General features: G+C 37.5%; 2 protein-coding genes and 2 long non-coding RNA genes across 4 annotated transcripts in view; 1 reads left to right on the top strand and 3 right to left on the bottom strand.

Annotated features, from left to right (window-relative positions):
* LOC310733968 overlaps positions 1–18,357 on the bottom strand; it is a 152,698-nt gene that overhangs the window by 8,447 nt on the left and 125,894 nt on the right. The window lies entirely within an intron of this gene.
* LOC310733963 lies at positions 1,364–6,236 on the bottom strand. Its single transcript, XR_014535936.1, has 2 exons — positions 6,111–6,236; positions 1,364–1,733 (listed from the first exon to the last, which is right to left on the bottom strand). It is a non-coding gene; the product is annotated as an uncharacterized lncRNA (long non-coding RNA).
* Positions 10,420–12,943, bottom strand: smim1 (small integral membrane protein 1). Its single transcript, XM_083555493.1, has 2 exons — positions 12,632–12,943; positions 10,420–10,789 (listed from the first exon to the last, which is right to left on the bottom strand). The coding sequence occupies exons 1-2, from the start codon at positions 12,721–12,723 to the stop codon at positions 10,666–10,668; spliced, it is 216 nt and encodes a 71-aa protein (XP_083411619.1). The 5' UTR covers positions 12,724–12,943; the 3' UTR covers positions 10,420–10,665.
* On the top strand, positions 14,533–17,980 carry mad2l2 (mitotic arrest deficient 2 like 2). Its single transcript, XM_083555461.1, has 8 exons — positions 14,533–15,003; positions 15,086–15,204; positions 15,952–16,023; positions 16,259–16,359; positions 16,500–16,594; positions 16,878–16,951; positions 17,279–17,371; positions 17,477–17,980. Exons 1-8 carry the CDS (start codon positions 14,964–14,966, stop codon positions 17,528–17,530), a joined length of 648 nt encoding a protein of 215 aa, XP_083411587.1. The 5' UTR covers positions 14,533–14,963; the 3' UTR covers positions 17,531–17,980.

The following is an 18,357-nucleotide window of genomic DNA, read 5'->3' as shown; positions in this document are numbered from 1 at the left end:
ACTCTCCGATTCGGCCATTGAGACTGAAACTCAGAGTTCACATAGGAGGAGAGGCGAGGAGAGGAACAGAGGGATGGAGGATGAAGAGGAGGTGTATTATACCACTAAGATGATTGCAGAGTGGATAATCGGAGTAAATGCGAGTCTTTTCTCCCCATTCAAGGATGAGTTGAACAGAGCACATCTCAAGGAAGAAGATGTTGACACTATCAAAATTGTCTATGGTCAGAATTAAAGGGAGATTTATAATTAGCTTAACAATAACAAATACATCGGATCTCATGTTTAAGATAGGAAAATTTTCCAGGTTCGGTAAACCCGTGCCCACTAAAGCATCCGATTCCTGTTTTTGTTGAGGATAAAGAAAATTGCAGTGGTCTGATACTTTTGTAATGCTTTTCTGCTTGTCATAGAAATCAAAAGTGGTTATTTAAAGTACTGTAGACTTATCAGATTGATCCAGACTGGCGATTTTGCACTGACCTCTTATCAAATGGGCATTTCTTCACAGCAGAACCACTGCTCAATTTTCCATAGGAGTTCCAGGAGATCAGCAGTATCGAAAATCCACAAACCCGCCCATCAGCCACCAAAAGCAGTGACCATTTATGATACTTGAACATTAACTTGACTCTAAAATGTGAAGGATTTCATTCATTGAGCTGATGCCACATAAATGCATGAATGCGCAGGTCTACAGGTGTTTCTGTAAAGTTGTTGCTGAGTGTGCTATCACATAATACTGTGCTTATAGATGCACTGATTTAGCTGTGACATGTAAAGAACTGGTCCATGTTAGTTACTTAATTTTCAGTTTTTATGTGAAAAAAAAAAAAAAAGATTGATTAAACCAGAGTTGTTTGTCTCACAATTATAAATGAAGGACCTGGTTTTAAAACTGAGTAAAGGTGAAATAAATCTATAAAACTCTTCCGGTGTGAGGAAATTGCACTTTTCTCAGTAACATAAAAACTGTAATCTTCATTCTTAATTGCTTCAAGAAATAGATAGCCAGAAAGGAAATGACTGTAATAATAGCAGGAACAATCTTTTATTACTTATTTATTTTTTAATGTGCATCAACAGATTAATAACCTAATGTGATGTTTTAATAAAGGTGTATCCGTTTTTGTATGTTGGTTTGGTATAATCTGTATGAAATACCTCAGGACATGCTGCTATAGGAACATTTTGCTTTACTGTATAATACAATATTACATGCCTCAGTCATATATTCATTATAATTGCAGGTAATTTCCTGTTTAATTGCTCACTTATCTAACAATGTCAAAGTCCTTCTATTTAGGTATCTTTATTGTTTCTGTATTCTGTATTCAGGTATTACATTAAAGTAAGATCCAAATTATTTCATAAAATGTTTTAATATCATTTAAAATTGATGCCGAGCATAGATTGTACAAATCCCAGTGGCGCACATAAAATCAAACATGATAAAAGGATCAAATTAAGAACACTGGTAAAAACTGGAGCTTCAAGAAGTAAATGTTTTAATTTTTCATACATGGAGAATGAATGAATACAGAAATCACTTCACAGTTCATTCATTTCATCATACGTTGGTCACAACATTGAAATGTCTTCAACAACATTAGCATTTATGGACGTAGTATCCGGTGACGTAGCCGAGAATGTACATGGAAGCCATGACAGCCAGCGAACCAGCCACTCTCACAACCACACCCAGCTGCCCCGTACACAGTTTGTTATAGATCCTAAACCATATGGCACATGATCAGCATAATGGGTCAAACACATCCATTAAACAACAGATTACATTGAAGGCTTATAATATTTATGCACAATATACCTGCAGGACAATAATCCAAAACACACATCTAAACATAGCCAGAAATAATTAATGACGACAAAATGAATCCTTTAATTTGAAGAGTCTGTAATGGCTTGCTCTGTATTTTTCAATCTAATCAAGCTTTACAGTAAACACAGTGCTGCTATGATGCCAAAAGCATAGTCCTATATTTGTTCTGTGAGTTTGTGAGAATATATATCAATATTTAGAATTGAAGCTCTCATGTTTTTGTATCCTTTTAATATAATTAACCACAGAAAGATTTGTATAAGTTGTATAACCCTTTTTCTTTATCAAGGGTGTCTAATTTTATAGCAAATTTTTAAAGTTAACAATTTTTTAAAGTTTAAAAACCTTGTTTTTAAACTTTAAATACTCATAAAGTAAGATAATGGCCCCTTAAGACTGCATTTTTAATAGAAAACCACTGTCATAGCGAACAAGTCATATATGTTAAAAATTATTGGGAGTGTATTTGGAAAGGGTAGAGTAACCCAGCCATTAGGGGGGCACAAGCCAGTGTACTCTTAGTGCCGGTCCCAAGCCCGGGTAAATGGGGAGGGTTGCGTTAGGAAGGGCATCCAGCGTAAAACATGTGCCAAATCAAATATGCGGATCACAAATGAGAATTTCATACCGGATCGGTCGAGGCCCGGGTTAACAACGACCGCCACAGGTATCGTTAGCCGACAGGGTACCGGTGGAAATTGGGCTACTGTTGGCCGAAGAAGGAGAAGGAGAGGAGGAAGGCGTCTACAGAGACGGCAGGAAAAGGAGCAGTGTGGGAGAGTAGAGGTTCGGGTTGGTACTTTAAATGTTGGTACTATGACGGGTAAAGGGAGAGAGATAGCTGATATGATGGAGAGGAGAAAGGTAGATGTGTTGTGTGTTCAGGAGATTAAGTGGAAAGGGAGTAAGGCCAGGAACATTGGAGGTGGGTTTAAACTGTTTTATCATGGTGTGGATGGGAAGAGAAATGGTGAAGGGGTGATTCTGAAGGAAGAGTACAGTAAGAGTGTAGTGGAGGTGAAGAGAGTTTCTGATAGGGTGATGATTGTGAAGGTGGAAGTTGAAGGGATGATGATAAATGTCATCAGTGCCTATGCTCCACAAGTTGGCTGTGAGATGGAGGAGAAGGAAAGATTCTGGAGTGAATTAGATGAAGTGGTAGATGGTGTACCTAGGAAAGAACGATTGGTGATTGGGGCAGACTTTAATGGGCATGTAGGTGAAGGGAACAGAGGTGATAAGGAGGTGATGGGTAGGTATGGTTTGAAGGAGAGGAATGTGGAAGGGCAGATGGTGGTAGATTTTGCTAAAAGGATGGAAATGGCAGTGGTGAACACGTATTTTAGGAAGAAGGAGGATCATAGGGTGACGTATAAGAGTGGAGGAAGGTGCACACAGGTGGATTATCTTCTGTGTAGGAGATGCAACCTGAAGGAGATTGGAGACTGTAAGGTGTTGGCGGGGGTCAGTGTAGCTAGACAGCATCGGATGGTGGTCTGTAGGATGGTTTTGGAGGCGAAGAAGAAGAGGAGGAAAGTAAGGTTTGAAAGAAGAATAAGATGGTGGAAACTGAAGGAGGAAGAGTGTAGTGTGAGGTTCAGGCAAGAGGTCAGACAGGGGCTTGGTGGTGGTGAAGAGGTGCCGGATGATTGGGCAACTACTGCAGGAGTGATGAGGGATGCAGCTAGAAAAGTACTTGGTGTGACATCTGGAAATAGAAAGCAAGACAAGGAGACGTGGTGGTGGAATGAGGAAGTGCAGGAGAGCATTAGGGGAAAGAGGTTGGCAAAACAGAAGTGGGATCAAAGGAGTGATGAGAAAAGTAGGCAGGAGTACAAGGAGATGCGGCAGCAGGTTAAAAGGGATGTGGCGAAAGCCAAGGAAAAGGCATATGAGGAACTGTATAAGAGGTTGGACACTAAGGAAGGAGAAAAGGATTTATACCGATTGGCCAAGCAGAGGGACCGAGCTGGGAAGGATGTACTGCAAGTTAGAGCAATAAAGGATGGAGAGGGAAATGTGTTGACTAGTGAGGAGAGTGTGTTGAGAAGATGGAGGGAGTATTTTGAGCAGCTGATGAATGAGGAAAATCAGAGAGAGAGAAGGTTGGAGGATGTGGAGTTGGTGAAGCAGGATGTAGATAGGATTAGTAAGGAGGAAGTGAGAGCAGCGATTAAGAGGATGAAGAATGGAAAGTCGGTTGGACCAGATGACATACCGGTAGAAGCGTGGAGATGTTTAGGAGAGATGGCAGTGGAGTTTTTAACCAGATTGTTTAACAGGATTCTGGAAGGGGAGAGGATGCCTGAGGAATGGAGAAGGAGTGTGCTGGTACCGATCTTTAAGCATAGGGGAGATGTGCAGACCTGCAGTAACTACAGGGGAATAAAGTTGATCAGTCACACCATGAAGTTATGGGAAAGAGTAGTGGAAGCCAGGCTGAGAGAAGAGGTGACCATTTGTGAGCAACAGTATGGTTTCATGCCGAGGAAGAGCACCACAGATGCCTTATTTGCTTTGAGGATGTTGATGGAGAAGTATAGAGAAGGACAGAAGGAGCTGCATTGTGTATTTGTGGATTTAGAGAAAGCGTACGACAGGGTGCCGAGAGAGGAGTTGTGGTATTGTATGAGGAAGTCAGGTGTGTCAGAGAAGTATGTGAGGGTGGTGCAGGACATGTATGAGGACAGTGTGACGGCAGTAAAGTGTGCAGTAGGTACGACAGACTGGTTCAGGGTGAAGGTTGGACTGCATCAAGGATCGGCCCTGAGCCCTTTCCTGTTTGCAGTGGTGATGGACAGGTTGACGGACGAGGTCAGACAGGAGTCTCCATGTACTATGATGTTTGCAGATGATATTGTGATTTGTGGTGAGAGTAGAGAGCAGGTTGAGAAGAGCCTGGAGAGGTGGAGGTATGCACTTCAGAGAAGTTAAATGAAAGTCAGTAGGAGTAAGACAGAGTACATGTGTGTGAATGAGAGGGAGGGCAGTGGAGTGATGCGGTTGCAGGGAGAAGAGGTGGAGAAGGTGGAGGAGTTCAGGTACCTGGGGTCAACAGTGCAAAGTAATGGAGAGTGTGTTAGGGAAGTGAAGAAAAGAGTGCAGGCAGGGTGGAGTGGGTGGAGAAGAGTGACAGGAGTGATTTGTGATAGAAGAGTATCTGCAAGAATGAAAGGGAAAGTTTATAGGACTGTGGTGAGACCTGCGATGTTGTATGGATTAGAGACAGTGGCATTGAGTAAAAGACAGGAGGTGGAGCTGGAGGTAGCAGAGCTGAAGATGTTGAGGTTTTCGTTGGGAGTGACGAGGATGGACAAGATTAGAAATGAGTTTATTAGAGGGACAGCGCATGTAGGATGTTTTGGTGACAAGGTGAGGGAGGCGAGATTGAGATGGTTTGGACATGTGCAGAGAAGGGACATGAATTATATTGGTAGAAAAATGCTGAAGATGGAGCCACCAGGTAGGAGGAAAAGAGGAAGGCCAAGGAGGAGGTTCATGGATGTGGTGAGGGAAGACATGCAGGTAGTTGGTGTGAAAGAGGCAGATATAGAGGACAGGGTGGTATGGAGACGGATGATCCGCTGTGGCGACCCCTAATGGGAGCAGCCGAAAGAAGAAGAAGAAGATTTGGAAAGGGTAGAGTAAAATCTTCATAAAACAGCTTAACATGGTGAAATATAATTAATTTTATGATTAACTGAGTTCATTGTATACAGATAAAGACATTTTCCTGTATATTTCAGAACTGTTGTGTAACAGAAGATTCAGATTTGCCAGTTGGAGTACACTCATTGTTCCATGTTTGGATCAAGTGTTAACACTTGTAAACAAAATGTTTAATCTTGAATCCCTATGATTGTTTGGTTTAACTTTTGGGGTAATCCAAATGCATTTTACATTGAAAAGCTACAAGTGCTTTTTAATCAAAAAGGATTATCAAGGAACATTTAAATGATTATTTATTATACATCCAAATTTTCATCTTTAATTCAGCTTGAATTGTAATTTTGTTAAATCAATGTCAATCCATAATAGGGTAGAAAAATCAACAAGCTATTTTTTTCAGGATGTGATTTCAAATGGCACAACAGTGTTAACAACCTGGTAACATTAATCCATTTATTTATTTATTCTAGCCTATTAATAAAGCTCAAGCTTGTAATGACCTGTTTCCAACTGCAGTGCAGAGTTACTGGATATGTACCAAATATCTTTGTATAAATAAATAAATAAAAGCTAAGTAAAATATGAAGGAATAAATACTGACCCTTTCATACTACTCTGAGAAGCAGCTACATTCATGTTTATGTTGTCTTCATTCCATCGATTGTACTGCACAGTAGCGTCACCGGACTCCATCTCCTACCCACCGTCTGTGAGTGTATGGCGACAACTGCAAAGCAAACACAAACATATAATGTCTGTCTATATTACTTTAACCTGACATGCTTCCTGGTGTGGAGTTGTCTTCAACAATAACAAGGCATTGTGACTAAAGTTAAACACTCTTATTGAGCAAGTCAAGACAGTCCCTCTGTCCAGGACGAACAAATACGCAGCATGTTAGATCATGACTTACAGTATATTTTACACATTATATATATATAGTTGTGTTTTTGTGATTTTCTATCTTTAAATCTTACAGCAGTAGGCAAGCACTTATTCATTTTTAACTATAGGTTAACTCAAGCAAACTCTTTCACAACCCAGCCGGTTCTTATTGAAGCATTGATTCAGCAGTTTAAGTTGTAATATGTTAAAACCAACTAGTGCCTTATCAAAGAATGAGTTATACTTACAGGAGTTTAGTGAACACAGGGCAGAAGAATTGCTCCTCACTTTCTGCCTTTCTTATGCCTTTGCTTAAGAGCAGTAGGACTGGGAGTTCATGAAGCTGCACCTTTACTCACTGACTGTCGTAAAGCGCACAGAGTCTCTTTGATTTCTGCTGCTTGCTGATAATCAGGCCAAGATTCATCCTGTGTAATGTAAAGAATTTGCTGATGCAGAGCTTTTTTTAATTGCACTTGACTTAGCTACTGTGTCTTGGGGCATTTTATTAATACAGTGAGTAGCTACTCAAATTTAAATACAGGATTTTAAAAACAGACAATCCTGTTTTCCCTTTAGATTATATTGTAGTCTGTATTTTGTAGCACTGTTGCCAGATTAATAGGAAATGCTTGGACTTGCACACCGGCTCATTCAGACAATAATTACTCATGAATGCAGCAGCAGTGGAAGAGCTTCTGTTAACATGTAGAATAAACCTCACAAGTGTAAACTCAGTGCCTCTGAGTGTGGTTTGATTGCTGGTGCCGGAGAGTCTAGTTTTAGATTTTCAGAAGCTTCTGATCTCATGAAAAGTTCATGCACAGCAATTTCAAGAGTTTACACAGAACAATGAGGGAAAAACAACCAGGGAGCAGCACGTTTGCAGATAGACTTCATGATGGTAGAGGTCAAAGGAGAATGAACAGACTGTTTTGAGCTGACAGGAAGGCTGTGGTAACTTAAATAATCACTCTTTACCTTTATCAGGATAGAAAAGTCTCAGAATGAACATGTCAAATCTTGAGGTGGTAAAGCTTCAAAAGCAGAAGTCAACATCAGGTTTCACTCTTGACAGATAAGAACAGAGATCTGAGCCAAAAGTGGACATTGGTTCTCTAAAATGCGATAGATGAAAATGAAGGCCATGCACTGTTTTAGGATTTTTTAGGTTTATAATTAATCAATGGAATACAATTGAATTGGGACATTTCATATTATTATTGATTATGTATTTATTTTTATTATTTTAAACAACATTGTTCTGTGTGTTTTAAAATAATCTAAACCTGGTTAATCACCTTTGAGATCTCAACAGCTGTGATATAAAATAAACATTAATTATTTGTACCTAGGCCTCAGTCATTAGTTGCATTCAATAGATCAGTATAAATGAAAGCATTGGTGACTTTATTTATTGATTTATTTATTGACATTGATTTATTTATTTATTTTTAATACAATTTGAATCTGATGAAATAGGATAAATTATTACTTGGCATTGTTAATGTGCTGTTAAACACGTCTGTTTGTGACTTACGCTGGCGATCGAAATTAGAGCACAATATATAAAAAATTTAACAATTCTGAAATAATGTCATCTTCACTGCTCAACAGTTGAAGGAGTTTTTGTCCTGTCTATACCATGCTACCAGAACACCTTTTCCACAAAATAACTTTGGCATTTAAAAAAAAAAACATTATTTTGCAGAAAACACACTGATCAAAATTAGAGAACTACAATGACTGTAGCATGGAAAAAGATTACAACAACATTTTCTGAAGGTTACAACAGTCAGCAATTAGTAGGAAGTGTACAGGCCTCTGCTCTGAATGACTTCAGCACATCTGCGGCCACAGGACAGCACTAATCTCTCACACTGCTCTGGTGTGATTTTGGTCCACTTTTCCAGTCTCCTCCACAGTTCATTGACTGTAGTGGGTTTCTTGGCCATAACTTTGTCACCAAGGATTTTCCAGAGGTTCTCTATTGGGTTGAGATCAGGACTCTGGGCAGGCCATGTCATTATTTCAATGTTTTCAGTTTCAAGGAACTGCTTTACCCGTTTTGCTGTGTGACATGGAGCGTTGTCCTGCATGAACACTGCGGGCTGATTGGGTGATGAACGCATGGAAGGACCCATATGTTGAAGAAGGTTTTGATAAACATTTGCATTCACTCTGCCATGTAGCTGTATAAGAGGCCCAACTCCTGCTGCAGAAAACATGCCCCAAACCATGACACTTCCTCCTCCACTTTTCACTGACTTCTTTACACACTTTGGGTTCAGTCTTTCTCCAGTTTGTCGCCAAACATAATGTTTCCCATCAGACCCAAATAAATTAAACTTGCTTTTATCACTGACGTGAACTTTGGACCAGTTCTCCTCTGTCCACACATCATGCTTAGTCTAGCCTTTTGATTCTTTCTGCTAATGAGAGGTTTGGTCACTGCAGAGTGGGCTTTCAGTCCAAATGCTCTTAAACGTCGAGACACTGTATGACAAGACAGATCCTTACCCTGTTCAGCGCTGAACTGGTGAGCAATTCCAGCTGCAGTGTGGAAACGATTGCCCATTGAGATCCTCCGCAGTATCCTGTCCTCTCTTGTATTTGTCTTCCATGGATGACCAGACTTCTTGGCGGACTTGAATGAGTTTGTGATGTTGTAAAGAGTCAATATTCTTGAAATCACAGATTTGGAATGACCAACTTGTCTTGCAATGGCTGATAAGGTCATCCCTTTGGCCTTCATCTGGACAACCTGCTGCCGGAGGCTTTCAGTCACTTTAGAACGGCCCACCATCTTGCAGAGTCAGTGAAACTAGAAGTTAGGCTGCCAGTTAAATAGGGGGTTGACAGATAATCAAGGAAATTAGCACCAAGTACCAGATTAACACCAATAACTGGGATGTATCTGAACGTGTTCTCTAATTTTGATCAGTGTGTTTTCTGCAAAATAATGTTGTTTTTTTTTTTGTTTTTTAATGCCTTAGTTAATTTGTGGAAAAGGTGTTCTGGTAGCATGGTATAGACAGGACAAAAACTCCTTCAACTGTTGAGCAGTGAAGATGACATTATTTCAGAATTGTTCAATTGTTTATAAATTGTTCTCTAATTTTCATCGCCAGTGTATATATCCTCCAGGACACTAGGGGGCGCCGGAGCTATTTAATATTTTGGAAGACACGAGTAAATTTGGCGCACACCAATTGTCAACACGAATGTCCACAAACCAGCCCAACAGTCACCAACAGCAGTGACCATTTATTATACTTGAACATTAACTTGCAAATGTGAATGATTTCATCCATTGAGCTGATGCCACATAAATGCATGAATGCGCAGGTCTACAGGTGTTTCTGTAAAGTTGTTGCTGAGTGTACTATCACATAATACTGTGCTCATAGATGCACTGATTTAGCTGTGACACGTAAAGAACTGGTCCATGTTAGTTACCTAATTTTCAGTTTTTATGTAAAAAAAAAAAAAGAAAAAAAGATTGATTTAACCAGAGTTGTTTGTCTCACAATTATAAATGAAGGACCTGGTTTTAAAACTGAGTAAAGGTGAAATAAATCTATAAAACTCTTTCGGTGTGAGGAAATTGCACTTTTCTCAGTAACATAAAAACTGTAATCTTCATTCTTAATTGCTTCAAGAAATAGATAGCCAGAAAGGAAATGACTGTAATAATAGCAGGAACAATCTTTTTATTACTTAGTTATTTTTAAATGTGCATCAACAGATTAATAACCTAATGTGATGTTTTAATAAAGGTGTATACATTTTTGTATGTTGGTTTGGTATAATCTGTATGAAATACCTCAGGACATGCTGCTATAGGAACATTTTGCTTTACTGTATAATACAATATTACATGCCTCAGTCATATATTCATTATAATTGCAGGTAATTTCCTGTTTAATTGCTCACTTATCTAACAATGTCAAAGTCCTTTTATTTAGGTATCTTTATTGTTTCTGTATTCTGTATTCAGGTATTAAATTAAAGTAAGATCCAAATTATTTCATAAAATGTTTTAATATCATTTAAAATTGATGCAGAGCATAGATTGTACAAATCCCAGTGGCGCACATAAAATCAAACATGATAAAAGGATACAATTCAGAACACTGCTAAAAACTGGAGCTTCAAGAAGTAAACGTTTTCATTTTTCATACATGGAGAATGAATGAATACAGAAATCACTTCACAGTTCATTCATTTCATCATACGTTGGTCACAACATTGAAATGTCTTCAACAACATTAGCATTTATGGACGTAGTATCCGGTGACGTAGCCGAGAATGTACATGGAAGCCATGACAGCCAGCGAACCGGCCACTCTCACAACCACACCCAGCTGCCCCGTACACAGTTTGTTATAGATCCTAAACCATATGACACATGATCAGCACAATGGGTCAAACACATCCATTACACAACAGATTACATTGAAGGCTTATAATATTTATGACCTGATCATCTTTCTTTAGAGGTCACAAAAATTTTCTAATTAGATGCTGTAATTGATCTGTAATCTGTTGCTTTATTTGCTCTATTTTTGTTGTCAGATAAATAATTCCTTAGAAGTGAAATATTGGAACCATTTTGGTAAAAACTCAAACATGTCAGTGTTTAGGGATTCTCAAAAGTTATTTGGGTTGAGTGGGGTTACACTGAAGCCAATTGTCAGAGTATACGAATGAATTAAGAAGTGTTAAGTCAAAAGTTGTTTAGTCAGACACTGTCTGTTACATGGATACATGCATTATCAGGATGATTACTCCATGGAGTCCATAATGGCACATATCCTCTCAAGATATTACAATTGGGTCAGTTGCACAATATACCTGCTGGACAATAATCCAAAACACATCTAAACATAACCAGAAATGATGAATGATGACAAAATTAATCCTTTAAGTTGAAGAGTCTGTATTGGGGCATGTCAAATGGCTTGCTCTGTATTTTTCAATCTAATCAAGCTTTACAGTAAACACAGTGCTGCTATGATGCCAAATGCAGGCTGCACATAGTCCTAGATTTGTGCTGTGAGATCTATAATTAGAATTAAAGCTCTTATGTTTTTGTATAATTTTAATATAATTAACCACAGAAAGATTTGTATAAGTGGTATAACCATTTTTCTTTATCAAGGGTGTCTACAATTTTATAGCTAATTGTAAAATGTTTGTTCTGTCATTTTGTCTTCAATCTAAACCCAACAATGAAGCAATAGATCCAGTCTGTCTGGTCTATGACTTATCTTCCAGAGCTCTGTGGCTAGACTTTACACCATTACTTTTCTCTGTTGAATGTGTGTCCGTCATTGACAAAGGAATTTACATTTAAATTAAACTTATTAGTGGGAAGTATAGCGGGGAATGCAAAAATCCACAAAGAGTGCTTACATAAAAGTCATTTAAAACTCTGGGTCCAAACAAGCAATACAAATTGGAGAAATAATCTACCAGAGATAAGGCAGTAAGGGGGGAAAATGCTATCTTCAGGGCCCTTTGTGGTTAAATCTCTGATAGAAAACCACTGTCAAAGCGAACAAGTCATATATGTTAAAAGTTATTGGAAGTGTATTTGGAAAGGGTAGAGTAAAATCTTCATAAAACAGCTTAACATGGTGAAATATAATAAATTTTATGATTAACTGAGTTCATTGTATACAGATAAAGACATTTTCTTGTATATTTCAGAACTGTTGTGTAACAGAAGATTCAGATTTGCCAGTTGGAGTACACTCATTGTTCCATGTTTGGATCAAGTGTTAACACTTGTAAACAAAATGTTTAATCTTAAATCCCTATGATTGTTTGGTTTAACTTTTTGGGGTAATCCAAATGCATTTTACATTGAAAAGCTACAAGTGCTTTTTAATCAAAAAGGATTATCGAGGAACATTTAAATGATTATTTATTATACATCCACATTTTCATCTTAAATTCAGCTTGAATTGTAATTTTGTTAAATCAATGTCAATCCATAATAGGGTAGAGAAATCAACAAGCTTTTTTTTTTTTCAGGATAAAGTGATTAAAAATGGCACAACAGTGTTAACAACCTGGTAACATTAATCCATTTTTTTTTTATTCTAGCCTATTATTAAAGCTCAAGCTTGTAATGACCTGTTTCCAACTGCAGTGCAGAGTTAATGGATATGTATCAAATATCTTTGTATAAATAAAAGCTAAGTAAAATATGAAGGAATAAATACTGACCCATTCACACTACTCTGAGAAGCAGCTACATTCATGTTTATGTTGTCTTCATTCCATCGATTGTACTGCACAGTAGCGTCACCGGACTCCATCTCCTACCCACCGTCTGTGAGTGTACAGAGACAACTACAAAGCAAACACAAACATATAATGTCTGTCTATATGACTTTAACCTGACGTGCTTCCTGGTGTGGAGTTGTCTTCAATAATAACAAGGCATTGTGACTAAAGTTAAACATTCTTATTGAGCAAGTCAAGACAGTCCCTCTGTCACTGGCTGAAGTCCAGGACGAACAAATACGCAACATGTTAGATCATGACTTACCGTATATATAACTATATATATATATATATATATATATATATATATATATATATATATATATAGTTGTGTTTTTGTGATTTTCTATCTTTAAATCTTACAGCAGTAGGCAAGCACTTATTAATTTTTAACTGTAGGCGACCTTCAACTCAAGCAAACTCTTTCACAACCCAGCCGGTTCTTATTGAAGCATTGATTCAGCAGTTTAAGTTGTAATATGTTAAAAACCAACTAGTGCCTTATCATAGAATGAGTTGTACTTACGGGAGGTTAGTGAACACAGGGCAGAAGAATTGCTCCTCACTTTCTGCCTTTCTTATGCCTTTGCTTAAGAGCAGTAGGTCTGGGAGTTCATGAAGCTGCACCTTTACTCACTAACTGTCGTAAAGCGCACAGAGTCTCTTTGATTTCTGCTGCTTGCTGATAATCAGGCCAAGATTCATCCTGTGTAATGTAAAGAATTTGCTGATGCAGAGCTTTTTAAAGTGGCACTTGACTTAGCTACTGTGTCTTGGGGCATTTTATTAATACAGTGAGTAGCTACTCAAAATTAAATACAGGATTTTAAAAACAGACATAATCCTGTTCTCCCTCTAGTTTATATTGTAGTCTGTATTTTGTAGCACTGTTGCCAGATTAATAGGAAGTGCTTGGACTTGCACACAGGCTCATTCAGACAATAATTACTCATGAATGCAGCAGCAGTGGAAGAGCTTCTGTTAACATGTAGAACAAACAAAAGTGTAAACTCAGTGCCTCTGAGTGTGGTTTGATTGCTGGTGCCAGAGAGTCTAGTTTTAGATTTTCAGAAGCTTCTGATCCCATGAAACGTTCATGCACAGCAATCTCAAGAGTTTACACAGAACAATGAGGGGAAAACATCCAGGGAGCAGCAAGTTTGCAGATAGACTTCATGATGGTAGAGGTCAAAGGAGAATGAACAGACTGTTTTGAGCTGACAGGAAGGCTGTGGTAACTTAAATAATCACTCTTTACCTTTATCAGGATAAAAAAGTCTCAGAATTACCATGTCAAATCTTGAGGTGGTTAAGCTTCAAAAGCAGAAGTCAACATCAGGTTTCACTCTTACAGAGATCTGAGCCAAAAGTGGACATTGGTTCTCTAAAATGCGATAGATGAAAATGAAGGATTTTAGGATTTTTTAGGTTATAATTAATCAATGGGAATACAATTGAATTGGGACATTTCATATTATTATTGATTATGTATTTATTTTTTATTATTTTAAACAACATTGTCCTGTGTGTTTTACCATAATCAAAACCTGGTTAATCACTGAGATCTCAACAGCTGTGATATAAAATAAACACTAATTATTTGTACCTAGGCCTCAGTCATTAGTTGCATTCAATAGATCAGTATAAATGAAAGCATTGGTGACTTTATTTATTGATTTATTTATTGACATTGATTGATTGATTTATTTTTAATACAATTTGACTCTGATGAAATAGGATAAATTATTACTTAGCATTGCTAATGTGCTGTTAAACACGTCTGTTTGTGACTTATATATCCTCCAGGACACTAGGGGGCGCCGGAGCTATTTAATATTTTGGAAGACACGAGTAAATTTGGCGCACATCAATTGTCAACACGAATGTCCATGAGCTAGCTAGTCAGCGGCCGGTGGGAATGTTTTGTGAGGGGTTTTTACTTTCCTTAATGTATTTTTGCACGTTTTGTTTAAATGATATTAAATCTTATTGTAAAACCAAGTGAGTTTTTTTCCTACATAAAACTGCCTTTGCGTTTTAAATGATAAGAGACTCGCTAATCAGGACAGGGGCTCTTCAGTAGGGTCGCGTTGTGGAGAATTGGTGATTGTATTTATTATATAAACCCTGTTCTTTAGGAAGCAAAGATTTACTCTGTTAAAACGAAGCACGTTAACTGAAACGCTGCTATGGATTTTAGCTGACAATGATCAACCTTCTGTAACTCAACCCCACTGATCTGATCAGCAATCTCCACTTTCCTAACGTGATTATGGCAACTCTTACAAGACAGGACCTGAACTTCGGTCAAGGTGATAATACCAATGTGCACATGGTGGTGTTTTCTTAATCTTATACCTTCCCTGCGTTGTCTGATGACAGTTCTGTTCCCAGTGGTGGCTGATATCCTGTGTGAGTTTCTGGAAGTGGCCATTCACCTTATTTTGTATGTCAGAGAAGTGTATCCATCCGGTATTTTCCAAAAGAGGAAGAAATACAATGTACCTGTTCAGGTAAGAGGAGACACTTCGTGATCCTGGGTGATTTCTCTCATTTGGTGTATTTATACAGGGCAAAGAGTAAAAGACACTAGAGAGATAACTACTTTTTCACCAATGCAGGAAAATCTTCACCAATTCCACACCTGAAAATCTTTTAATAACTGCTGCTGAAATCACAAAGACTGTCCTGTGCTATCCCAGGACTCTTATTCACAATGTGGTCATACTGAACCTCTATTATTACTGTTGCATTTACAGTGTAAAGTATGATATAAGTGATATATAATGGCAGAATTTCAGGCATCTTTTTTTCTGTCTGATTCCAGTCAAGCTTTTATCATATTGGTTTAAGGAGTTTATCCCTTGCAGCTGTTGTATCTGTTTTTTTTTTTTTCTCCATAAAGGAACTAAATCTATTTCTGGAAGAACAAGAAGAACCAAGTATTTTTTAACTCATAACAAACCTAATAAATAGTGTTTAAAACTGTTATATAATACTTTGTGATTTCCATTTTTGTGTGCAGATGTGGCAAATAGACAGTGTAAAATGTTTGAACAATTTATTAGAAAACCTGAGTTTATATTAAATCATTGGACTGCAAGCTTTGACATCATCATCTATACAAGGACCAGATTCCATATACGCAAACGAAAGTGTTCTGTGGTGGAAAACGTCAAGCTCCAAATAACCTTTTAAGACCTTTCATGAACACCTACTTATCAAACACCCACTTTAATGAGTCTGGGTTTTATTTTCAGATGTCCTGTCACCCTGAGCTGAATCAGTACATCCAAGACACACTCCAGTGTGTTAAGCCACTTATTGAGAAGGTGAGAAACTAAAAAAAAAAAACTACAAAAAACCTCTAGTTATCTGAACTGTCCAACAAGCAGCTTCTTGTACTATGACTGACAACATACAGATGTAGTTTCCAGATATTACCACTGAGATTCTTTGTCTCATATATGTATATACACTCACACACACATACAATAGCTTGTACACAATGAATTACAGATTGTGACGCAGCATAATGTAGTGCTTTCTATTGCAATGTGATTGCAGAATGAGGCAGAGAAAGTGGTGGTGGTCATCATGGATAAAGAGCACCATCCAGTGGAGAGATTCGTGTTTGAGATTTCCCAGCCTCCTTTGCTGTCTATCAGGTAAGGTTCAAGAGCTTGGAAGTGTTGAAATTCTTTTTTTGTAAGGTAGACATTTTACTGTATAAAAGAGATGACGAACACAAAGCTGATTTGTATTTCTCGTTGCCTTATATCTATTGCGTTTTCTTTTCCCCCTGCAGTTCTGACACCCTGTTGTCTCATGTGGAGCAGCTGCTGAGAGCTGTGATCCTGAAGATCAGTGTGTGTGATGCTGTTTTAGACAACAACCCTCCAGGTAAGAGGGAATTTCTAAAACATTCAGGAATTTGTATGTTATGGGTAAACTTAACCAAAAAATTATGCTGGGTCTTTTTTTTTACGACAAGCTGGATTAATGCTATCATCGGAAATAGAAGTTGACAACAGTGTAGTTTCTTTTCCTGTGTCTTTATGTAATTATTAATTAATTAGTATACAATCAATATTTTAAGTGCTGTGATTTTTAAGAAAAATTATACATAACATTTATAATACTGTATTGTTTTGTTCAGTATTTTCTGCCTCTACCTTTATTACAGGATGCACATTCACAGTTCTGGTTCACACTAGAGAATCTGCCTCTAGAAACATGGAGAAAGTCCAGGTGATCAAGGTCAGGACAAATTTGCCATTTATATTTATTTTATATTTATTAATAATTTATTATTATTTAATCAAACTACATTGCCTACCCACACTTAATGCAGATCCACACAATAGTGTGTGTGTGTGTGTGTGTGTGTGTGTGTGTGTGTGTGTGTGTGTGAGGTAAAGACACCAGCATTATATTCGACAAGTCAAACACCACTATGCCCCCTACCGCTTTACATATGATATAAAAATAAAATACAATTTTACCTGGGGAGTTTACAATAGTATAAAAACTACCCCTCCCTTTGTTATTTGTGATCTAAAACATCTTACTTCTGTGTGTGCTCAGGACTTTCCTTGGATTGTAGCAGATGAGCAAGAAGTCATCATGCAGGAGCCCAGACTTATTCCTCTGAAAACCTTGACCTCAGACATAGTAAAGGTAATACACGTAATTATATGAAGAATAGACACAATTTAAAGAGGCAGTAATCTTGACAGACGTGTGAAAAACAAATAAAGGTGGTCTAAAATTTTCTTTCAACAGATGCAACTTTATGTAGAGGAACGTGCACACAAGGGACAGCAAAACGTACCATGAAAAGTAATACACCTAATAAAAAGTTTCTTTTTTTGTTTAATACTAAGCCTTATTTCTGTTTTTCTAGCTATAGACCTTTACAGCTCTGTCAACCGATTCTATTTTTTTTTTTACATTTCCTGTTTCAAACCCACCAAAACCACGATCATATTCGGGTACTTACCTTGATACACATTTTAAGCTGTTGCACGTATGGATGGATTAACAGAAATCATTAAATTCTCCATGTCAAAAACTCTTGCCACTTCTCTTTGAGGGGAAAAAAAAATTAGTGTGTACTTGAGCTGTTACGTTTGCACTTTGTGTTGGGAGTTAAAATGTATTTAAAAAAAAAAAAAAAAAAAAAGGTGTGCGCAACCACATGTTTTTAACCAGGTCTGGCCTAAACGTTCACTTGAAGTGAAATATGTACGTTTTCCAAATGTATTAATAAAATATTTTATACCTCCATGCTATTTGTTATTTTTCATTAACACCCTTGTTGTACACTTTCAGTAATGTTCTACTTCTTATAATTCAACTTATAATGTTATTTGTAGGATTCTATCATTAGGTTATCCCTACACACGATATTTAAAACATAAAACAAGCATTTGTAATACAATTCAGAGTAGGCAATTATCTTGCAAAATAATTAATCAAATTACCAATCTAGATTTGATGGATATGCAGTATGTACAACAGTGTCTCTATTACAAAATCAGATCTTAATGCATGTACATTTACGCCATTTAGCAGGCACCCTTATACAGAGCGACGTACAAAAGTGCTTTGAGTCTCTATCGATGAATAAATTAACACTGGTTCACTGGGTTACAAACTTAAGA

This window comes from Silurus aristotelis, assembly GCF_946808225.1.
Source record: "Silurus aristotelis genome assembly, chromosome: 11".
NCBI lineage: Eukaryota > Metazoa > Chordata > Actinopteri > Siluriformes > Siluridae > Silurus > Silurus aristotelis.
Note: the sequence above shows the minus strand (reverse complement) of the source record. Positions and strands in the feature narration are given on the sequence as shown.

What these genes read in the sequence shown, in the direction of transcription:
- mad2l2 (XM_083555461.1), top strand. Translation starts at nt 14,964, where the DNA reads ATGGCAACTCTTACAAGACAGGACCTGAACTTCGGTCAAG. An exon ending in TTAAGCCACTTATTGAGAAG is followed by an intron (nt 16,024 to 16,258) that starts GTGAGAAACTAA and finishes ATGTGATTGCAG; the next exon opens with AATGAGGCAGAGAAAGTGGT. An exon ending in CCTCCTTTGCTGTCTATCAG is followed by an intron (nt 16,360 to 16,499) that starts GTAAGGTTCAAG and finishes TTCCCCCTGCAG; the next exon opens with TTCTGACACCCTGTTGTCTC.
- smim1 (XM_083555493.1), bottom strand. Translation starts at nt 12,723, where the DNA reads ATGGAGTCCGGTGACGCTACTGTGCAGTACAATCGATGGAATGAAGAC. An exon ending in TCTCAGAGTAGTGTGAATGG is followed by an intron (nt 10,790 to 12,631) that starts GTCAGTATTTAT and finishes CATATGGTTTAG; the next exon opens with GATCTATAACAAACTGTGTA.